Below are 18350 nucleotides of genomic sequence, written 5' to 3' on the forward strand. Positions count from 1 at the left end.
TTAGTATCAAACCACCTTCAAACAGTTTTTATTATCTAACCATCCTTAACCAGTCTTTAGTACCACAACATCCTCAGTTGGTTCTTAATACCAAAACATTGTCAGTTGGTTCTTAGTATCAAACCACCTTCAAACACTTTTTATTATCTAACCATCCTTAACCAGTCTTTAGTACCACAACATCCTCAGTTGGTTCTTAATACCAAAACATTGTCAGTTGGTTCTTAGTATCAAACCACCTTCAAACACTTTTATTATCTAACCATCCTTAACCAGTCTTTAGTGCCACAACATCCTCAGTTGGTTCTTAATACCAAAACATTGTCAGTTGGTTCTTATTATCAAACCACCTTCAAACACTTTTTTATTATCTAACCATCCTTAACCAGTCTTTAGTGCCACAACATCCTCAGTTGGTTCTTAATACCAAAACATTGTCAGTTGGTTCTTAGTATCAAACCACCTTCAAACAGTTTTATTATCTAACCATCCTTAACCAGTCTTTAGTACCACAACATCCTCAGTTGGTTCTTAATACCAAAACATTGTCGGTTGGTTCTTATTATCAAACCACCTTCAAACAGTTTTTATTATCTAACCATCCTTAACCAGTCTTTAGTACCACAACATCCTCAGTTGGTTCTTAATACCAAAACATTGTCAGTTGGTTCTTAGTATCAAACCACCTTCAAACAGTTTTTATTATCTAACCATCCTTAACCAGTCTTTAGTACCACAACATCCTCAGTTGGTTCTTAATACCAAAACATTGTCAGTTGGTTCTTAGTATCAAACCACCTTCAAACAGTTTTATTATCTAACCATCCTTAACCAGTCTTTAGTACCACAACATCCTCAGTTGGTTCTTAATACCAAAACATTGTCGGTTGGTTCTTAGTATCAAACCACCTTCAAACAGTTTTATTATCTAACCATCCTTAACCAGTCTTTAGTACCACAACATCCTCAGTTGGTTCTTAATACCAAAACATTGTCAGTTGGTTCTTAGTATCAAACCACCTTCAAACAGTTTTTATTATCTAACCATCCTTAACCAGTCTTTAGTACCACAACATCCTCAGTTGGTTCTTAATACCAAAACATTGTCGGTTGGTTCTTATTATCAAACCACCTTCAAACACTTTTTATTATCTAACCATCCTTAACCAGTCTTTAGTACCACAACATCCTCAGTTGGTTCTTAATACCAAAACATTGTCAGTTGGTTCTTAGTATCAAACCACCTTCAAACAGTTTTTATTATCTAACCATCCTTAACCAGTCTTTAGTACCACAACATCCTCAGTTGGTTCTTAATACCAAAACATTGTCGGTTGGTTCTTAGTATCAAACCACCTTCAAACAGTTTTTATTATCTAACCATCCTTAACCAGTCTTTAGTACCACGACATCCTCGGTTGGTTCTTAATACCAAAACATTGTCAGTTGGTTCTTAGTATCAAACCACCTTCAAACAGTTTTTATTATCTAACCATCCTTAACCAGTCTTTAATACCACAACATCCTCAGTTGGTTCTTAATACCAAAACATTGTCAGTTGGTTCTTAGTATCAAACCACCTTCAAACAGTTTTTATTATCTAACCATCCTTAACCAGTCTTTAGTACCACAACATCCTCAGTTGGTTCTTAATAGCAAAACATTGTCGGTTGGTTCTTAGTATCAAACCACCTTCAAACAGTTTTTATTATCTAACCATCCTTATCCAGTCTTTAGTTCCACAACATCCTTAGTTGGTTCTTAATACCAAAACATTGTCAGTTGGTTCTTAGTATCAAACCACCTTCAAACAGTTTTTATTATCTAACCATCCTTAACCAGTCTTTAGTACCACAACATCCTCAGTTGGTTCTTAATAGCAAAACATTGTCGGTTGGTTCTTAGTATCAAACCACCTTCAAACAGTTTTTATTATCTGACCATCCTTATCCAGTCTTTAGTTCCACAACATCCTTAGTTGGTTCTTAATACCAAAACATTGTCAGTTGGTTCTTAGTATCAAACCACCTTCAAACAGTTTTATTATCTAACCATCCTTAACCAGTCTTTAGTACCACAACATCCTCAGTTGGTTCTTAATAGCAAAACATTGTCGGTTGGTTCTTAGTATCAAACCACCTTCAAACAGTTTTTATTATCTGACCATCCTTATCCAGTCTTTAGTTCCACAACATCCTTAGTTGGTTCTTAATACCAAAACATTGACATTCGAATGCTAGCATCAAAATGTTTCTCCATCAATTCGTAACACGAGCTAATGTCAAACGACTCAGATGTTGTTAGTAGATTCTGATTACGAAACGTTATTATTCTATAGCTAATAACGAGACGTCTTTAAGTGATTTTTAACACGAGATATCAATAAGCGATTCTAAATACAACACACTGTTGATCGATTCTTTATAAGAAACATAAAACATCTACAGACTGTAACTTCAGCAACGAGTTACAGATTCATATGGATTACAGTCGAACTTAAGTTTTTGCACATTAGAAATCTTTATAACAAAGCTTTGCACATCCGCCACGCTTCTAATTATGCTGTTTACAGTCGTTTATCAAGTTGTCAAGGTTCTCTTCACACTGCCAAACATATTTATCCACCACTGTATTTTAATTAATCAAACATTGTTATTAAAAGTTTTCAATAGAACGTTTCCAATAAGTTGTGCTACGATGGTGGTCACTCGTATTTCATTAGCTAAAAGAAAATGAACAACGAAAAAACATTGTTTTCACCAATACAAGGCTTAGTGGGAAGGTACATAAATTATAATTTTTCACCAATGAGATTTATCCTATTACATTTTAAAATTAGATATATTTACTTTTATGGTAAATTCTACACTCTTGTTACGATTATGGGATTTTAAATTTTACAGACAACAAAAATTCACGACCTTTTCTAACATTCCCGTCAACACCTTAATCCTTTAACTACTGCTTAAGGGCGCCGGCATGGCCAGGTGGTTAGACCGCTCGACTTGTAATCTGAGGGTCACAGGTTCGAATCATCGTCACACCAAATATGCTTTCAGCTGTGGGGGCGTTATAATGTTACCATCAATCCCACTATTCGTTTAGCAACCCAAGAATTGGCGGTGGGTGGTGATGACTAGCTGCTTTCCCTCTAGTCTTACACTACTAAATTAGAAATTAGCGCAGATAACCCTCGTGTAGCTTTTCGTGAAATAAAACAAATGCCAATATTACTTAAGGTAACAAAATATAGCAAGGAAACCATTATTATCGTATTGGCCCGATTATAGGAAGATCTCGAATATAAGACAACCCTCATTTTCAGAAACCATGGGAAAAAAAAAACCAGAGTGTCATAACATCATTTTTAGGTCAACAAAATCAATACTATAACTGAACAGCCTGCGACCACTTTGCCGAACATCTGGTGCGCATGCGTAGAAGAATGTTATCTGAACATTTCAGGAATGGTACAGGCTAGGGTAGGAGGAAGAAGTATGTGATCAGCCGCGATTATAAGGCGACTATGAATTTCACAACCTAATTGTTGATAAAAAAAAAGTCACATTATAATTGGACCAATGTGGTAATTTAAATGCTTACTATCATTAAAGCGAGCTGTACAACACTATGTTCTTTATTTTACTTACACGTATTTCTTTTAATTACTTTAATTCTCAAATTTCATTTTCTGGTCACTTCTTTGTTAACATCTTATCATTGTTGTGATCTTTATCAAACCTGATTGTCGACTAGTTCTTAAAACATAGGTGTACTTATTTATTACTTCCGTTCGCCCTCTTTGAAAACTAACCTGCTATTCCACGTATAGTTCAGTCTAATCTATTATATTAGATAAGTTTCATGCTAAGTTTAGTAAATTATTTTCCTTTTTATTACACTTAATTTATTTATCTAATTATGAATGTTTCTAATTTACTGTACGATCTTACTAGTTGTTCAATATGTTATTTTTTAATTTCTATATTCATACACGTCAGTTTTTTGGTGTATTACTCGAATCTGTCGTTAAAAAAAAACAGTTAACATGTGTCTTAGTTGTTAAGTTACTCTCAAGTTATACTGTCTGAGCCGTTTAATGGGCTTTCGTTGGTCACTGAACGTTGTCAGGATAGATTATATAATATACTGCGTGTACCATTGTCACGCTTTCCAAGAGACGTGGAATCGGTGATAACGCGTGAAGCCAACAAAGAGTTTTTATGTGTTTCGTAAGTACTTGGATTCTTTCTCTAATGTTCATGTCATTAACAGTATTTGTTAAAACATTTTATTTGTCTAACATACACAAGTATATGTAATCTAAAAGAATTATTTTCCATTCCTAGCTGAGTATATGTATTTAGGACGAAACCTGATATCCTAAATTTGCTTAGCTTCGTCAGCGAAGGTTCCCAGGAAATGAGACAATGCATTCTAATCTAAATGAATAGAACGACAGATGAAATTAGATATATTTACTGCCAGAGGTTAAGTTTTAGTTTTGATCTATGTAAGTAACTGGCTTAGGTATTTTTCTGTCAAATCCTCACAACGTAATATTACTAATTGACAGTTAACGCGAAACACTGTCAGCTCATTCTGAAACAAAACATTGTCAGACTATTCATAATATGAAACATTCTTAGTTCATTCTTACTAAAAACAGAAACAGTTCATTCTTAAAACAAAGAACTTACCTGCTAGTCTTTCTGGCGAGTTATGATCATTACAATTATGTCACAGGAAATCCTTTACAACTTGTATTAATGTAGTTTTAACTAATCTCTGTAGACTAGATGTAAACATTGGTTTTAATGTTATTTATGTTATCTATTAACAATTAAACTTTGTTTTATTTTACCTTAATTTCCTTTTATGAATTTTACTAATTTCACTTTAATTTTAACTTTTTACCGGATGTTTGGAGCAGATAGCTTAGTTGCTTTGCGACATAAAACACCAAATAAGCCAACCAACTTACTACGAAACATTATGAGTTTATTCTAATTAAGAACCACTATCAATCTATTATTACTATAAAATAGTAACAGTCCATTCTTACTACGAAACATTATGTGTTTATTCTTATTATGAACCACTGTCAATGTATTATTAATATAAAACAGTGACAGTCCATTCTTACTATATAACAGTAACAGTCCATTCTTACTACGAAATATTATGAATTTATTCTTATTAAGAGCCACTGTCAATCTATTACTACTATAAAATAGAGACAGTCCATTCTTACTACGAAATGTTATGAGTTTATTCTAATTAAGAACCATTGTCAATCTATTATTACTATAAAAAAGTAACAGTCTATTCTTACTATAAAATAGTAACAGCCCATTCTTACTACGAAATATTATGAATTTATTCTAATTAAGAACCACTGTCAATCTATTATTGCTATAAAACAATAACAGTCCATTCTTACTATAAAACAGTAACAGTCCATTTTCACTACGAAATATTGTGAGTTTATTCTTATTAAGAATCACTGTCAATCTATTATTACTATAAAATTGTAATAGTCCATTCTTACTACGAAATATTACGAGTTTATTCTTATTGAGAGCCACTGTCAATCTATTATTACTATAAAATTGTAATAGTCCATTCTTACTACGAAATATTACGAGTTTATTCTTATTGAGAGCCACTGTCAATCTATTATTACTATAAAACAGTAATTGTCCATTCTTGCTACGAAATATTATCAGTTTATTCTTATTAAGAACCACTGCTAATCTGTTATTATTATAAAAGAGTTACAGTCCATTCTTACTATAAAACAGTAACAGTCCATTCTTACTTCCAAATATAATGAGTTAATTCTTATTAAGAGCCACTGTCAATCCGTTATTACTATAAAACAGTAACAGTTCATTTTTACTTCGAAATATTATGAGTTTATTCTTATTAAGAACCACTGACAATCTATTATTAATATGAAACAGTAACAGTCAATTCTTGCTACCAAACAATAACAATCCATTTTTACTATAAAACAGTAATAGTCCATTCTTACTACGAAATACTATGAGTTTATTCTTATTAAGAACCACTCTCAATTTATTATTACTATAAAACAGTGACAGTCCATTCTTACTACGAAATATTATCAGTTTATTCTAATTAAGAACCACTGTCAATCTATTATTACAATGAAACAGTAACAGTCCATTCTTACTATAAAACAGTAACAGTTTATTCTTACTATAAAACAGTAACAGTTTATTCTTACTATAAAACAGTAACAGTCCATTCTTACTACGAAATATTATGAGTTTATTCTTATTAAGAACCACTGTCAATCTGTTATTACTATAAAACAGTAATAGTCCATTTTTGCTTCGAAATAATATGAATGTGTTCTAATTAAGAACCACTGTCAATCTATTATTACTATTAAACAGTAACAGTCCATTCTTTCTACGAAACTTTATTTGTGTTATCTTACTATGAACCACTGTCAGTCCATTATTACCATAAAACACTGTCAATTTCTTTTTACTCGGCGATATTCTCTGTTCATCTGTGTTATGAAACATTGTCAGTCCATTCGTGCTATTTAGTATTGGTAGTTCTTGCTATGAAACATTGTCAGTCCATTCGTGCTATTTAGTATTGGTAGTTCTTGCTATGAAACATTGTCAGTCCATTCGTGCTATTTAGTATTGGTAGTTCTTGCTATGAAACATTGTCAGTCCATTCGTGCTATTTAGTATTGGTAGTTCTTGTTATGAAACATTGTCAGTCCATTCGTGCTATTTAGTATTGGTAGTTCTTGCTATGAAACATTGTCAGTCCATTCGTGCTATTTAGTATTGGTAGTTCTTGTTATGAAACATTGTCAGTCCATTCTCACAATGCAACATTTCATGTTTTATTATGGTATATTGTCAGTCGAATTTTAAGAGATAACCTACTTCAATACGCCTACAAACAAACTTGTATCTGGTGAGTGACTGTATTTTCATTCCACTTACTATATATTAAAAGGAAGAAATCTTTCTGTTTTCTTTATCCTGAGAGTAAAATAAGAAAGAATTTTAAAGATTCCTGGTGCTACAAGTCACTTGACAGAAGTTAGATTACCAAGACCTTGGTAGGTGGGGTTGAGTCAAGGTTTCTTCAGTTTATCATGATTAAACATGATCATCGGTGATGTGTCTAAAACTCAATAACACACTGCTTGAAGGAATGGCATGTCACGTTCTGTCCTTAATCAAGTTCTAGAACAATCTCTTCCGCTGTCTGTAGGTCCAAAACTTTGTGTTGTCACAGCAGACAGACAATTACTTATTGAACTCTGTTATGGCATCATAACAAACTTACTGTTAACTACTGACTTCTGTTGTGGTGTAATGGCAGACTTACAGCTACTTACTGACTTCTGTTGTGATGTAATGGCAGACTTACAGCTACTTACTGACTTCTGTTGTGGTGTAATGGCAGACTTACAGCTACTTACTGACTTCTGTTGTGGTGTAATGGCAGACTTACAGCTACTTACTGACTTCTGTTGTGATGTAATGGCAGACTTACAGCTACTTACTGACTTCTGTTGTGGTGTAATGGCAGACTTACAGCTACTTACTGACTTCTGTTGTGGTGTAATGGCAGACTTACAGCTACTTACTGACTTCTGTTGTGATGTAATGGCAGACTTACAGCTACTTACTGACTTCTGTTGTGATGTAATGGCAGACTTACAGCTACTTACTGACTTCTGTTGTGGTGTAATGGCAGACTTACAGCTACTTACTGACTTCTGTTGTGATGTAATGGCAGACTTACAGCTACTTACTGACTTCTGTTGTGGTGTAATGGCAGACTTACAGCTACTTACTGACTTCCGTTGTGATGTAATGGCAGACTTACAGCTACTTACTGACTTCTGTTGTGGTGTAATGGCAGACTTACAGCTACTTACTGACTTCTGTTGTGGTGTAATGGCAGACTTACAGCTACTTACTGACTTCTGTTGTGGTGTAATGGCAGACTTACAGCTAATTACTGACTTTTGTTGTGGTGTAATGGCAGACTTACAGCTACTTACTGACTTCTGTTGTGATGTAATGGCAGACTTACAGCTACTTACTGACTTCTGTTGTGGTGTAATGGCAGACTTACAGCTAATTACTGACTTTTGTTGTGGTGTAATAGCGCACTTACAATTACTTACTAGATTCTGTTGTGATGTCATAACAGACAGTTACTTACTGACTTCTGTTCTCATATAATAGCAAACTTACAGTTACTTACTGACTTCTGGTGTGATGTAATAACAATCTCTGTCACATTCTGACTTTTGATGTGACGTCGCTTACAGTTATTATGGTGTGAACGCCTTTCATAAGCTGACGAAGCAAGATTGCAATTGATTATATGTGTCATAAAACATTAGTTTTAAGTATATTGTAGTTTTTAACACCACTTTCTTTATCTCGTCCATTAGAGATTTTCAAGGATTAAATTGTTATATAATAATGGTATTTCAACCACACTATGCCCACCATATCCATCGTCGACGGCACATTTCATTGAATCCAGAGCTCTTCCGAACGGTTGGCACACAACAAACACAGTTGTGGTCGAAACATTTGTTGCAACAACAATAGCTATGGTCAGAACGCCTTTTAAAAGCTCGCGAAGCATGAATATAATTAGTTATACTTGCCATATATCTCAAACTTCTCCTAGCTGCAAATTTTAAAAAGTAGTTTAGATTTTGAAATTATTAGCTGCATACAAGTTTTATTTTATTATTCACTCTTTTTGTCTTGTTAAGAATCGTATGACAAATTAATTTTATTTGTAGAATATTTTACTCGGAATCCTGTATTTAGATAGACATTACACACTATTCGTTAGTAAAAGAGTAGCCCAAGTGTCGTCGGTAGGTGGTGAAGACCAGCTGTAGGAGCGTTATAATCTAACGGCCAATCCCACTATTCATTTGTAAAAGAGTAGTCCAAGAGTCGGTGGTGGGTGGTAATGACTAGCTGCCTTCCCTTGGGGACGGCTAGCGCAGATAACCCTCATGTAGCTTGGTGCGATAATTCAAAACAAACAAACAAATAGAGGCTCAGCGGTAAATCTCTGAACTTAAAAAAACAACTAAAATCGAGTTTTGATACTCGTGGTGGGCACAACACAAGAACCTGTTCGTGTAGCTTTGCATTTAATAACAAACATTTAAACTTTAATTAATATTGTGTTGTAAACAAAGCCTCTTAGATCTAAGTTATATGTGTCGAAGATAAAAGAAAAGAGTCATGGAAAACTTTGCACATTAGACGAAGCTCTTCGGAATGTGTGTAGCGCGCTGTAAGGGGTACCATTAACATCAACATGTGTTAAAAGCCAGAGGTACTATTAAACATTAGAATGTGTGTTAAAGAATAGAGGTACCATGTCATATAAGCATGTGTATTAAAGAATAGAGGTACCATGTAACATTAGCGTGTGTATTAAAGAATAGAGGTACCATGTAACATTAGCGTGTGTATTAAAGAATAGAGGTACCATGTAATATTAGCGTGTGTATTAAAGAATAGAGGTACTATGTAACATTACAATGACGTACGATAAGTACTATTTTTAATTTTACAGTGACCCAGAATTTATTAATTATATGCTTCATCTCGGATTTATGAACTTAAAGTTCAAAAAAAGTATTTCAGCTAGTCAGATACGCTCGTATATTCACTAGACTTCCAAGCCAAACAGTATAAGAAAGAAAATTAATGTTACGTTTTCTGTACGTAAACACTGATGTATTAATGAAAATAAGTACAATCACTTCATGTAACAGTAAAAACAGTTTTACAATGTAATTTGTTCACAGTTGTAAGTATCACTTTGAACTTAAAAGAACTAATGTTTCAATTTCGTAAGCATGCAACATTATTTATGATTATTTTTTTAAGTTTCAGTTTTGTTTACTTTTTTGGTTGTGCAGGATGAATTCCATCCGTTTATTGAGGCTCTCCTGCCTCATGTTAAAACATTCTCCTACATGTGGTTTAATCTGCAAGCTACCAAGCGGAAGTACTTCAAGAAGCATGACAAACGTATGTCTGTGGAAGAAGAGAGGAGGTGTAAGGAGGACCTACACGTAAATATCACGTTTTATTTTATCCTTTATGATTACAAAAAACACGTGTCGATTAGCGCCATCTTGGTTAGCTTACCACTTCCGTTTCGTATCTGTAATCTTTGTTAGACTTTGTCAGAAACTGTTGAGGAATATCCTATAGATTTATATTTCTATTTATTAACCGTAATGTTTGACTTTATCAGAAATTTTTGAGGAGTGTCCCATGGGTTTTCATTTATTTTATTAACTATAATGTTTGTTTGACTTTATCAGAAACTGTTTAGGAATATCCTGTGGATTTCCATTTCTGTTTAATAACTGTAATGTTTGTTTGACTTTATCAGAAACTGTTTAGGAATATCCTGTGGATTTCCATTTCTGTTTATTAACTGTAACGTTTATTTGTCTTTATCAGAAACTGTTGAGGAGTATCCTGTGGATTTCCATTTCTGTTTATTAACTGTAACGTTTATTTGTCTTTATCAGAAACTGTTGAGGAGTATCCTGTGGATTTCCATTTCTGTTTATTAACTGTAATGTTTGTTTGACTTTATCAGAAACTGTTGAGGAGTATCCTGTGGATTTCCATTTCTGTTTATTAACTGTAATGTTTGTTTGACTTTATCAGAAACTGTTGAGGAGTATCCTGTGGATTTCCATTTCTGTTTATTAACTGTAATGTTTGTTTGACTTCATCAGAAACTGTTTGGGAATATCCTGTGGATTTCCATTTCTGTTTATTAACTGTAATGTTTGTTTGACTTCATCAGAAACTGTTTGGGAATATTCTATAGATTTTTATTTCTGTTTATTAACTGTAATGTTTGTTTGACTTTATCAGAAACTAGCTAAGTCTGGTAATTGACATTAATGTGTTTATTCTGTATCCAGAGGAAAAACGAAACGAGACAATCGGAACATCGGCTATTTCATCCAGTAGCACATTCTTTTACCCAAACAGTTTAATTATATTTTAGTTGCTGCTAACTGTCGTACATAGTAATCATTTTTTTGTGTGATAAATCTTGATTAATCAAACTGAAGACACACAGATACTCATAAAATCCTGTCTTAAATGTGAACCACGTTTTTCAACATTTTGGGAGAGCTGAATAAAATTCTTGTTACGAAAAACTGCTTTATCTAAATCTGAAATAATGGGGCTGTTCGAGACTATTATCGTACATGGTAGTAAAATTAATGGGCCCGGGAAATCCCCGGAAACTGGAGAAAAACAGATAAATGTTGTGCCAAATCTATCCTTTACCTAAACTTGTTTCTTTGATTTTATTATAGGTGATGTACACGAGAGTTGTCAGCTAGAAATTTCTTTCACATCGAAGGATCTTCTTTTCTGATAATCATTGGTCCGTAACAATTTGAAATGAACTTTTAATGACGTCTAAAAGAAATGTTAGACTTAATAACTGGTTTACCTAGCGTGCGGTAACATGATTTATAAACGTCGCCTGGTTCGACCATCCACGAGTAGTGTAGATTTGTTGGAATTGTTACTACCGATTGCCCCCCCCCCCGTCAACCGTCATATTAGAATAATCTACCTCTGTGTATATATTTCCACGCCCTTTTGTATGTAAGAAGATACCCGTAAGGTCTGGTCTAAAACACTGACCTCCAATCAGAAATTAATTTCATAGCTCATTTTATGGTTTATTATGCATGTTAACGTATCTTTCAACTTTATGTATTAAACAAAATCTATCGGTATTGTTTTTGATAGTCGAAACTAAGACAAAATGTATTTAACATTTTTAAGTGTATGTCAGTACTTATTCCAGTCCTCTGTTTATTGGGTGATCGACTTATGGAACGACTTATGTCTTAATCTGATATTCAGTATTATTCTGATGTTGTTAATCGTTTGTATGTTACTGATTATTGAAGAAATAGACAGGATTAAATGTACGGTATAGAAGGATATAAATAACATTGCGGCATTTAAGGGAAAATAGGTAAAAGCAAATCGTATATTATAATCTAAAATAAATGTTATTAAAAGCTTTTTTTATTTTTGGTTATTTTTTTATGAGAGGTACAAAGCAACTTAATGATACGTTTGTGCAATGCTCACCACGGGAATCGAAACCTGGTTTTTAACGTTGTAAGCAGCCTTCAGACTTGGGGGGTTTATGAAAAGCAGCCAATAAACTACTAGCATAATGAATTTAGAAATAATTTATGGATAGATAGAAGCAGAATACAATACTAAATGAGAAGTGAAAAACAACAGAATGTAAGAGGAAATCCGTGAAAAGTAAAAAAAAAAAGGACCACAGTTGATGGGAAATATATTAGAGCTAAACAATAAACCAGAAATTAATTATATATTTATGAACAACAAATAATAGACCAGAATGTAAGTGAAAATTTTATGAGAAATAAGTAATAGACCAGAATGTAAGGGGAATTTTATGACAAATAAGTAATAGACCAGAATGTAAGGGGAATTTTATGACAAATAAGTAATAGACCAGAATGTAAGGGGAAATTTTATGAGAAACAAGGAATATAGCAGAATGTAAGGGGAAATTTTATGAGAAACAAATAATAGACCAGAATGTAAGTGAAAATTTTATGAGAAATAAGTAATAGACCAGAATGTAAGGGGAATTTTATGACAAATAAGTAATAGACCAGAATGTAAGGGGAATTTTATGACAAATAAGTAATAGACCAGAATGTAAGGGGAAATTTTATGAGAAACAAGGAATATAGCAGAATGTAAGGGGAAATTTTATGAGAAACAAGGAATATACCAGAATGTAAGGGGAAATTTTATGAGAAATAAGTAATAAACCAGAATGTAAGGGGAAATTTTATGAGAAATAAGTAATAAACCAGAATGTAAGGGGAATTTTATGACAAATAAGTAATAGACCAGAATGTAAGGGGAAATTTTATGAGAAACAAGGAATATAGCAGAATGTAAGGGGAAATTTTATGAGAAACAAGGAATAGACCAGAATGTAAGGGGAAATTTATGGAATGTAAATAATCAACTTAGAATTCAATGGGGGCATTTCTAAAAAGCAAAAAAGTACAATTCTCGGGAAAATGTATGAAAAACAAACAAAAAACCAGAACTTAAGGGGAAATTTGTGAAAATCAAATAACAGATCACAATTTAAGAGAAAGTTTATGAAAAACAAAAAAAAATTAGTATCAGAAATTAAGGGTAAATTTATGAGAAACTAAATAATAGATCGGAATGTAAGGGTAAATTTATGAAAAACAATCAATAGGTCAAAATAAAAAGGGTAAATTATGCAAAGCAAATAACAGGCTAGAATTCAAAGGGAAATTTATGAAAAGCAAAACAAATAGACCAGAATTTAAGGAGAATTTTATTTAAAAAAAACAAATAATAGACCAGGTTTTAAGGGTAAACATACAAAAACCTAAAGATGTACCGAAATGTACGAAGAGATATCACTTCAAGAAAATAGCAAATCAGTTTGTAAGAGAAACCTAACGAAGAGCAAATAATAGACAAGAAAACGAAAGAAACTAATGGAAGAAGGAAAATATTCTAGAATGTTTGGGAAATTATCATAGATTCGTTTTTATATAACGTACTTTAAGCGTATACTCGGTGTTTATAAAATCTTTATTCAGTGGGTGTCATTACAAGAGTTTCTGAAATCACTAAGGAAGATAGAAATTGACGAACGTACTTTTATAGAGTCCAAGCACATCTTATGTTAAGAAAGACAGTCGTAGATTGTTAACAGTAAACCAATAAATAAACAACAGTTGATACATAAGTAACAGCGTTACGTAATCAAATTTGTCATGGTGAACTATATTTTTATCCATTACCAGAACTAAGAATGCTAAGTTGTGTGTTTATAGTAAACTAATTTTACCGTCTGTTGCCGAGACGGGCCGAGTAAAGATGGTGTCACGGTCAACTCAATCTTTGCATTACTGTAGTTGCTAGGAAACATAATTGTTGCTCAACAAGTTTTGATTTGTTATAAAACATCAGTCAGATAGAAGGAAATAATTTGTTATAAATTCATTTTTAAGGATGAAGCACGCATACATTTTACATTAAAAAATCTATAATAGTGAACATATTTGTAACTTTTCCATTTTTATCTTACAAGTATTACTTTTTAAAAAAATTAGTTGTTTTTGTTTCTGTGAAGTTAAGCACAAAGCAACACAATGGACTGCCTGTTCTCTGCCAACCACGGGTATCGAAATCCGAATCCTATCGTTATAAGTCCATAGGCACATCATTGTGCCACTAGGGGGCCAGTTGTTTACTTAAACGTAATCGCTCTTGTGAGTTTTAGCCTGTAACACATCTAAGTATGTAAAATCAGGAGTTCAGTTCCCGACGATGAACACTGCAGACAGCCTAATGTGACTTTCCCAAAAAATAACAAAAAAAATAACAGATGATAAATTGTTATTTATCTTTTTAATGTTAGATCTCAGTGACAATTTTTATTACTATTCTATGTTATCCGTAAGTAAACAAAAAATATTGTTGAGTAACATCTTAACAGAAACAAGTAATCTTATTAATATACTAAAACGACTCACTGTGGTAATGGAAAACGGCATGTATGGTTTGGAAGGTTCCTCCGTGAATTCAAAAAAATTGATACTTGTAAGAAATGTAATATGGAGACCTAATTTTCTATCAAGCGTCTGCTGCAAGGAGGACTTAGTCCCTTGAAATTTCATAAGTAACTCTCTTCAGTTTTAATCTTGGCTATTTGTTATGACCAAGGATATCGAGAAGTTGTGTACTTGTTTTGTTGTGCCTGTTCTACCACCATCACCGAGATATATCCCTACAACTTCCAAAGCCTCACAAATATCATGTACTAGATGGAACTGATGAGGACTGGAATTCTACTGAAGAGAGGTGCATATGATAAGGACTGAGGATTCTACTGACGAGAGGTGCAGATGGTGAGGACTAGGATGCATTGATGAAAGTTGTATCTAGTTAAATGAAAGTATTCTAGATGCATTAGAATACTAGTTGGATTAAATGGGACCGAAGTTTGTCTTAATTTAATTCACACGCAACCCATACTCATGTCTTGCTGACAGTTTTGTTTGTGCTGGCCTCCATAATGCAATATGACGTAAATGTATCAACATGTGAGCCGACGTGTGTTAATAAACATTTTTTTCTATAAATATTTTAGTAATAATTGAGTTATAAAGTATACTATGATTAATATATATTGACAGGTACTCACACGCTAGTGATCACCTTGAGAAATATGAAGTGTTTATGCTAAAGTCTCCTCGCATTCAATAGGAACCATTTGGGTCCCTAGTCTACGTCGTAGCTTTGAAGGTGTTTTACCACTGCGAACATTTTTGTATTTCAAGAAAAACTGTTGAGTGGAAGGTATTGTTTTCAAGCACTGGGGTTCTAAATTTAGAATTATTTAATTAAACAAATCGCACATCTCAAAGTAAAGCAAACTGAAAGAGTTCAAACAATTGATTTTTTTTATTTTTAACCTGTTTCTAAATACTCAATAGAAATGTAAGCTTCTAAAACGTCCACTGTGTCCCAGAGAACGTGATAACAAACTATCCCTATGTGAAAAAGCTGGAAATGTCGTGTATGCACGAGTCTCATTCGTCGAACAGCTGGACTAACTTTTCATTTTCATAGGTCAGTAACACATTGACCTCTACACTTAAACCCGAAGGTAATTATTTAATTATTAACTATCCAGTTTTTGTTTATCTCGTCACGGTAAAGACGTTAAAGTACGTATTAAAATAACTATTCACTGACTTGTTCAATACATTTATGATTATGCCACCTACATAGATGAGAAGTAAAAATGCATTCACTATATAATTTAATATACTATTCTGATTAGATGCTTTTGTTTGTTTGTTTTTGAATTTCGCACAAAGCTACTCGAGGGCTATCTGTGCTAGCCGTCCCTAATTTAGCAGTGTAAGACTAGAGGGAAGGCAGCTAGTCATCACCACCCACCGCCAACTCTTCGGCTACTCTTTTATCAACGAATAGTGGGATTGACCATGACAATATAACGCCCCAACGGCTCAAAGGGCGAGCATATTTGGAGTTATGGGGGATTCGAACCCGCGACCCTCGGATTACGAAGTGCACGCCTTAACGCGCTAGGCCATGCCCTGATTAGATGCAATACAAAGTCGTAAACTGGCTTACAATAATTAGATTGCATTAATTCATCATATTGGTATCATCGCTCTTACAATATTTTCAGCCGTAATCGGAATATCTCTTGAGGATCGGCCAACTTAGGACTCGTAGGTTGTTGTTTTCTTTGTACACTACGGGTTGTCTGCGCTATGCCCGCCTCAGAAAATCAAATCCCGGCTTTTTGCTTTATAATTCTGTAAACTTACCACGGATCTCTCTTATCAAAGGTCGAATATTGAGGTTAGTCCTAAATTCATGCACTAAGCTACAATTCAAAGTAATACAAATAATAAGTATTAAAAAAATATTTTTAGTGAAATTAAATAAACACACTTAAATGAAGTTAAATAAGTAAACAAAATCATGAGGAAGGACTGCGTTAGAAACAGCAAATCCCAACCTCTAATTAATTATATTATAACCATAATTTTTTATGGTTTTATATACTGATAGACGGTGTGTCCCCACCGCATTGTAGGTCCTACTTCTTCAGTCACCTCCAAAACCTAGAATACATTTTATAATCTCACGTTGTAGCTTGTACCCTAAGACCTTTTTTCAATAAAAGGCAGCGTATTTTGTTCAATTTTAATGTGTTTTGTTTTGGCTTAAAAAGTATGGTTATAGTATGTATATATATATATAATATATATATATATATAGAGAGAGAGAGAATATTAATATTGAAGCGTTGAGTGAAATGAAAATTGTTTTTCATTATAGTCTGGGCTTGTTTTTGTTTATAATTAACTATATATATATTGAAAAATAAATATATTTTACTAATATTACATATAAATTACGTTGACCTTTGATCTTCCGAACTCCAAACCAAGCATGCTCATGTTGTCAAGCATTTAAAATGTAAATAACTCTCTGACACGTCTTGAAGTGCCATATTTGGAACCAAACGATAAGAACTTGAAGAATACATTGCTGCATCTGTTAGTGAGTCTTAGCCTAAACATAGTCTGGTAAATCTTGTATCTAGTCTTGTTGAGATACTTATATTGTTATACCAGCTACTATAACATCCTTACTACCAATATTGAGTTGACTGGTCGTTTGGAATTGAGCACAAAGCAACACGTTGGGCTATCTGTACTTTGCCCACTACGAGTATTGAAATCCATTTTTAGCGGTGTGAGTCCGCAGAAATACCGATCTACCACTAGAGTACTGTTTGATTTTTTTTTTAATTTCGCGCAAAATACACGATGGCTATCTGCGCTAGCCGTCACTATTTACTAGGCCTTGTCTAACCAACGAAACAATCTAAAATGTAATTATAATACATTCCATTACACCACGACTTTATATCGGTTGTGGTTGTCATGTGACGAACTTATTTGCATATTCAACTTCGTGTTGAATGGTCAACTTTCTTTTGTTATAACAGCTATCTGTAATATCATTAATACAGAAGGACACAGAAGAGCTATTTTATAAGTTTTTCGAAAATTAAATATTGAAGTGATTTATTTGACTTTGGCGAGTTGTTCACTGATGCCATATAACGAAGTAACTAAAGAAGAAATCGTTTTTTTACAGAATGAAAGATCAGAGGTAAAACAAAAGTGGGCATCCCGCCTACTAGGGAAGTTACGGAAGGACATTGCACAAGAGTGTCGGGAAGACTTCGTTCTCTGTATCACTGGGAAAAAGTGGCCCACGTGCGTGCTGAGTAATCCAGACCAGAAAGGCAAAATGCGACGAATCGATTGTCTCAGACAAGCTGATAAGGTAATTGAGTAACTCACTATATCTCTCTGAAACTAACAATATCACTATGTTACTCACTATATCTTTCTGAAACTAACAATATCACTATGTTATTCACTATATCTTCCTGAAACTAACAATATCACTATGTTATTCACTATATCTTCCTGAAACTAACAATATCACTAAGTTACTCACTATATATTCTGAAACTAACAATATCACTAAGTTACTCACTATATCTCTCTGAAACTAACAATATCACTAAGTTACTCACTATATCTCCCTGAAACTAACAATATCACTAAGTTACTC

The 18350-nt window shown here is 33.4% G+C and overlaps 1 protein-coding gene across 1 annotated transcript in view; it reads left to right on the forward strand.

Moving 5' to 3' along the window:
* LOC143250010 (nuclear factor 1-like) overlaps positions 1 to 18350 on the forward strand; it is a 78288-nt gene that overhangs the window by 30466 nt on the left and 29472 nt on the right. The window contains exons 2-3 of the mRNA XM_076500645.1: positions 9977 to 10132; positions 17865 to 18056. Coding sequence (XP_076356760.1) covers positions 9977 to 10132; positions 17865 to 18056 — 348 coding nt within the window. The remainder of the gene's footprint in view (positions 1 to 9976; positions 10133 to 17864; positions 18057 to 18350) is intronic.

This window comes from Tachypleus tridentatus, chromosome 4, assembly GCF_004210375.1.
Source record: "Tachypleus tridentatus isolate NWPU-2018 chromosome 4, ASM421037v1, whole genome shotgun sequence".
NCBI classification, from domain to species: domain Eukaryota; kingdom Metazoa; phylum Arthropoda; class Merostomata; order Xiphosura; family Limulidae; genus Tachypleus; species Tachypleus tridentatus.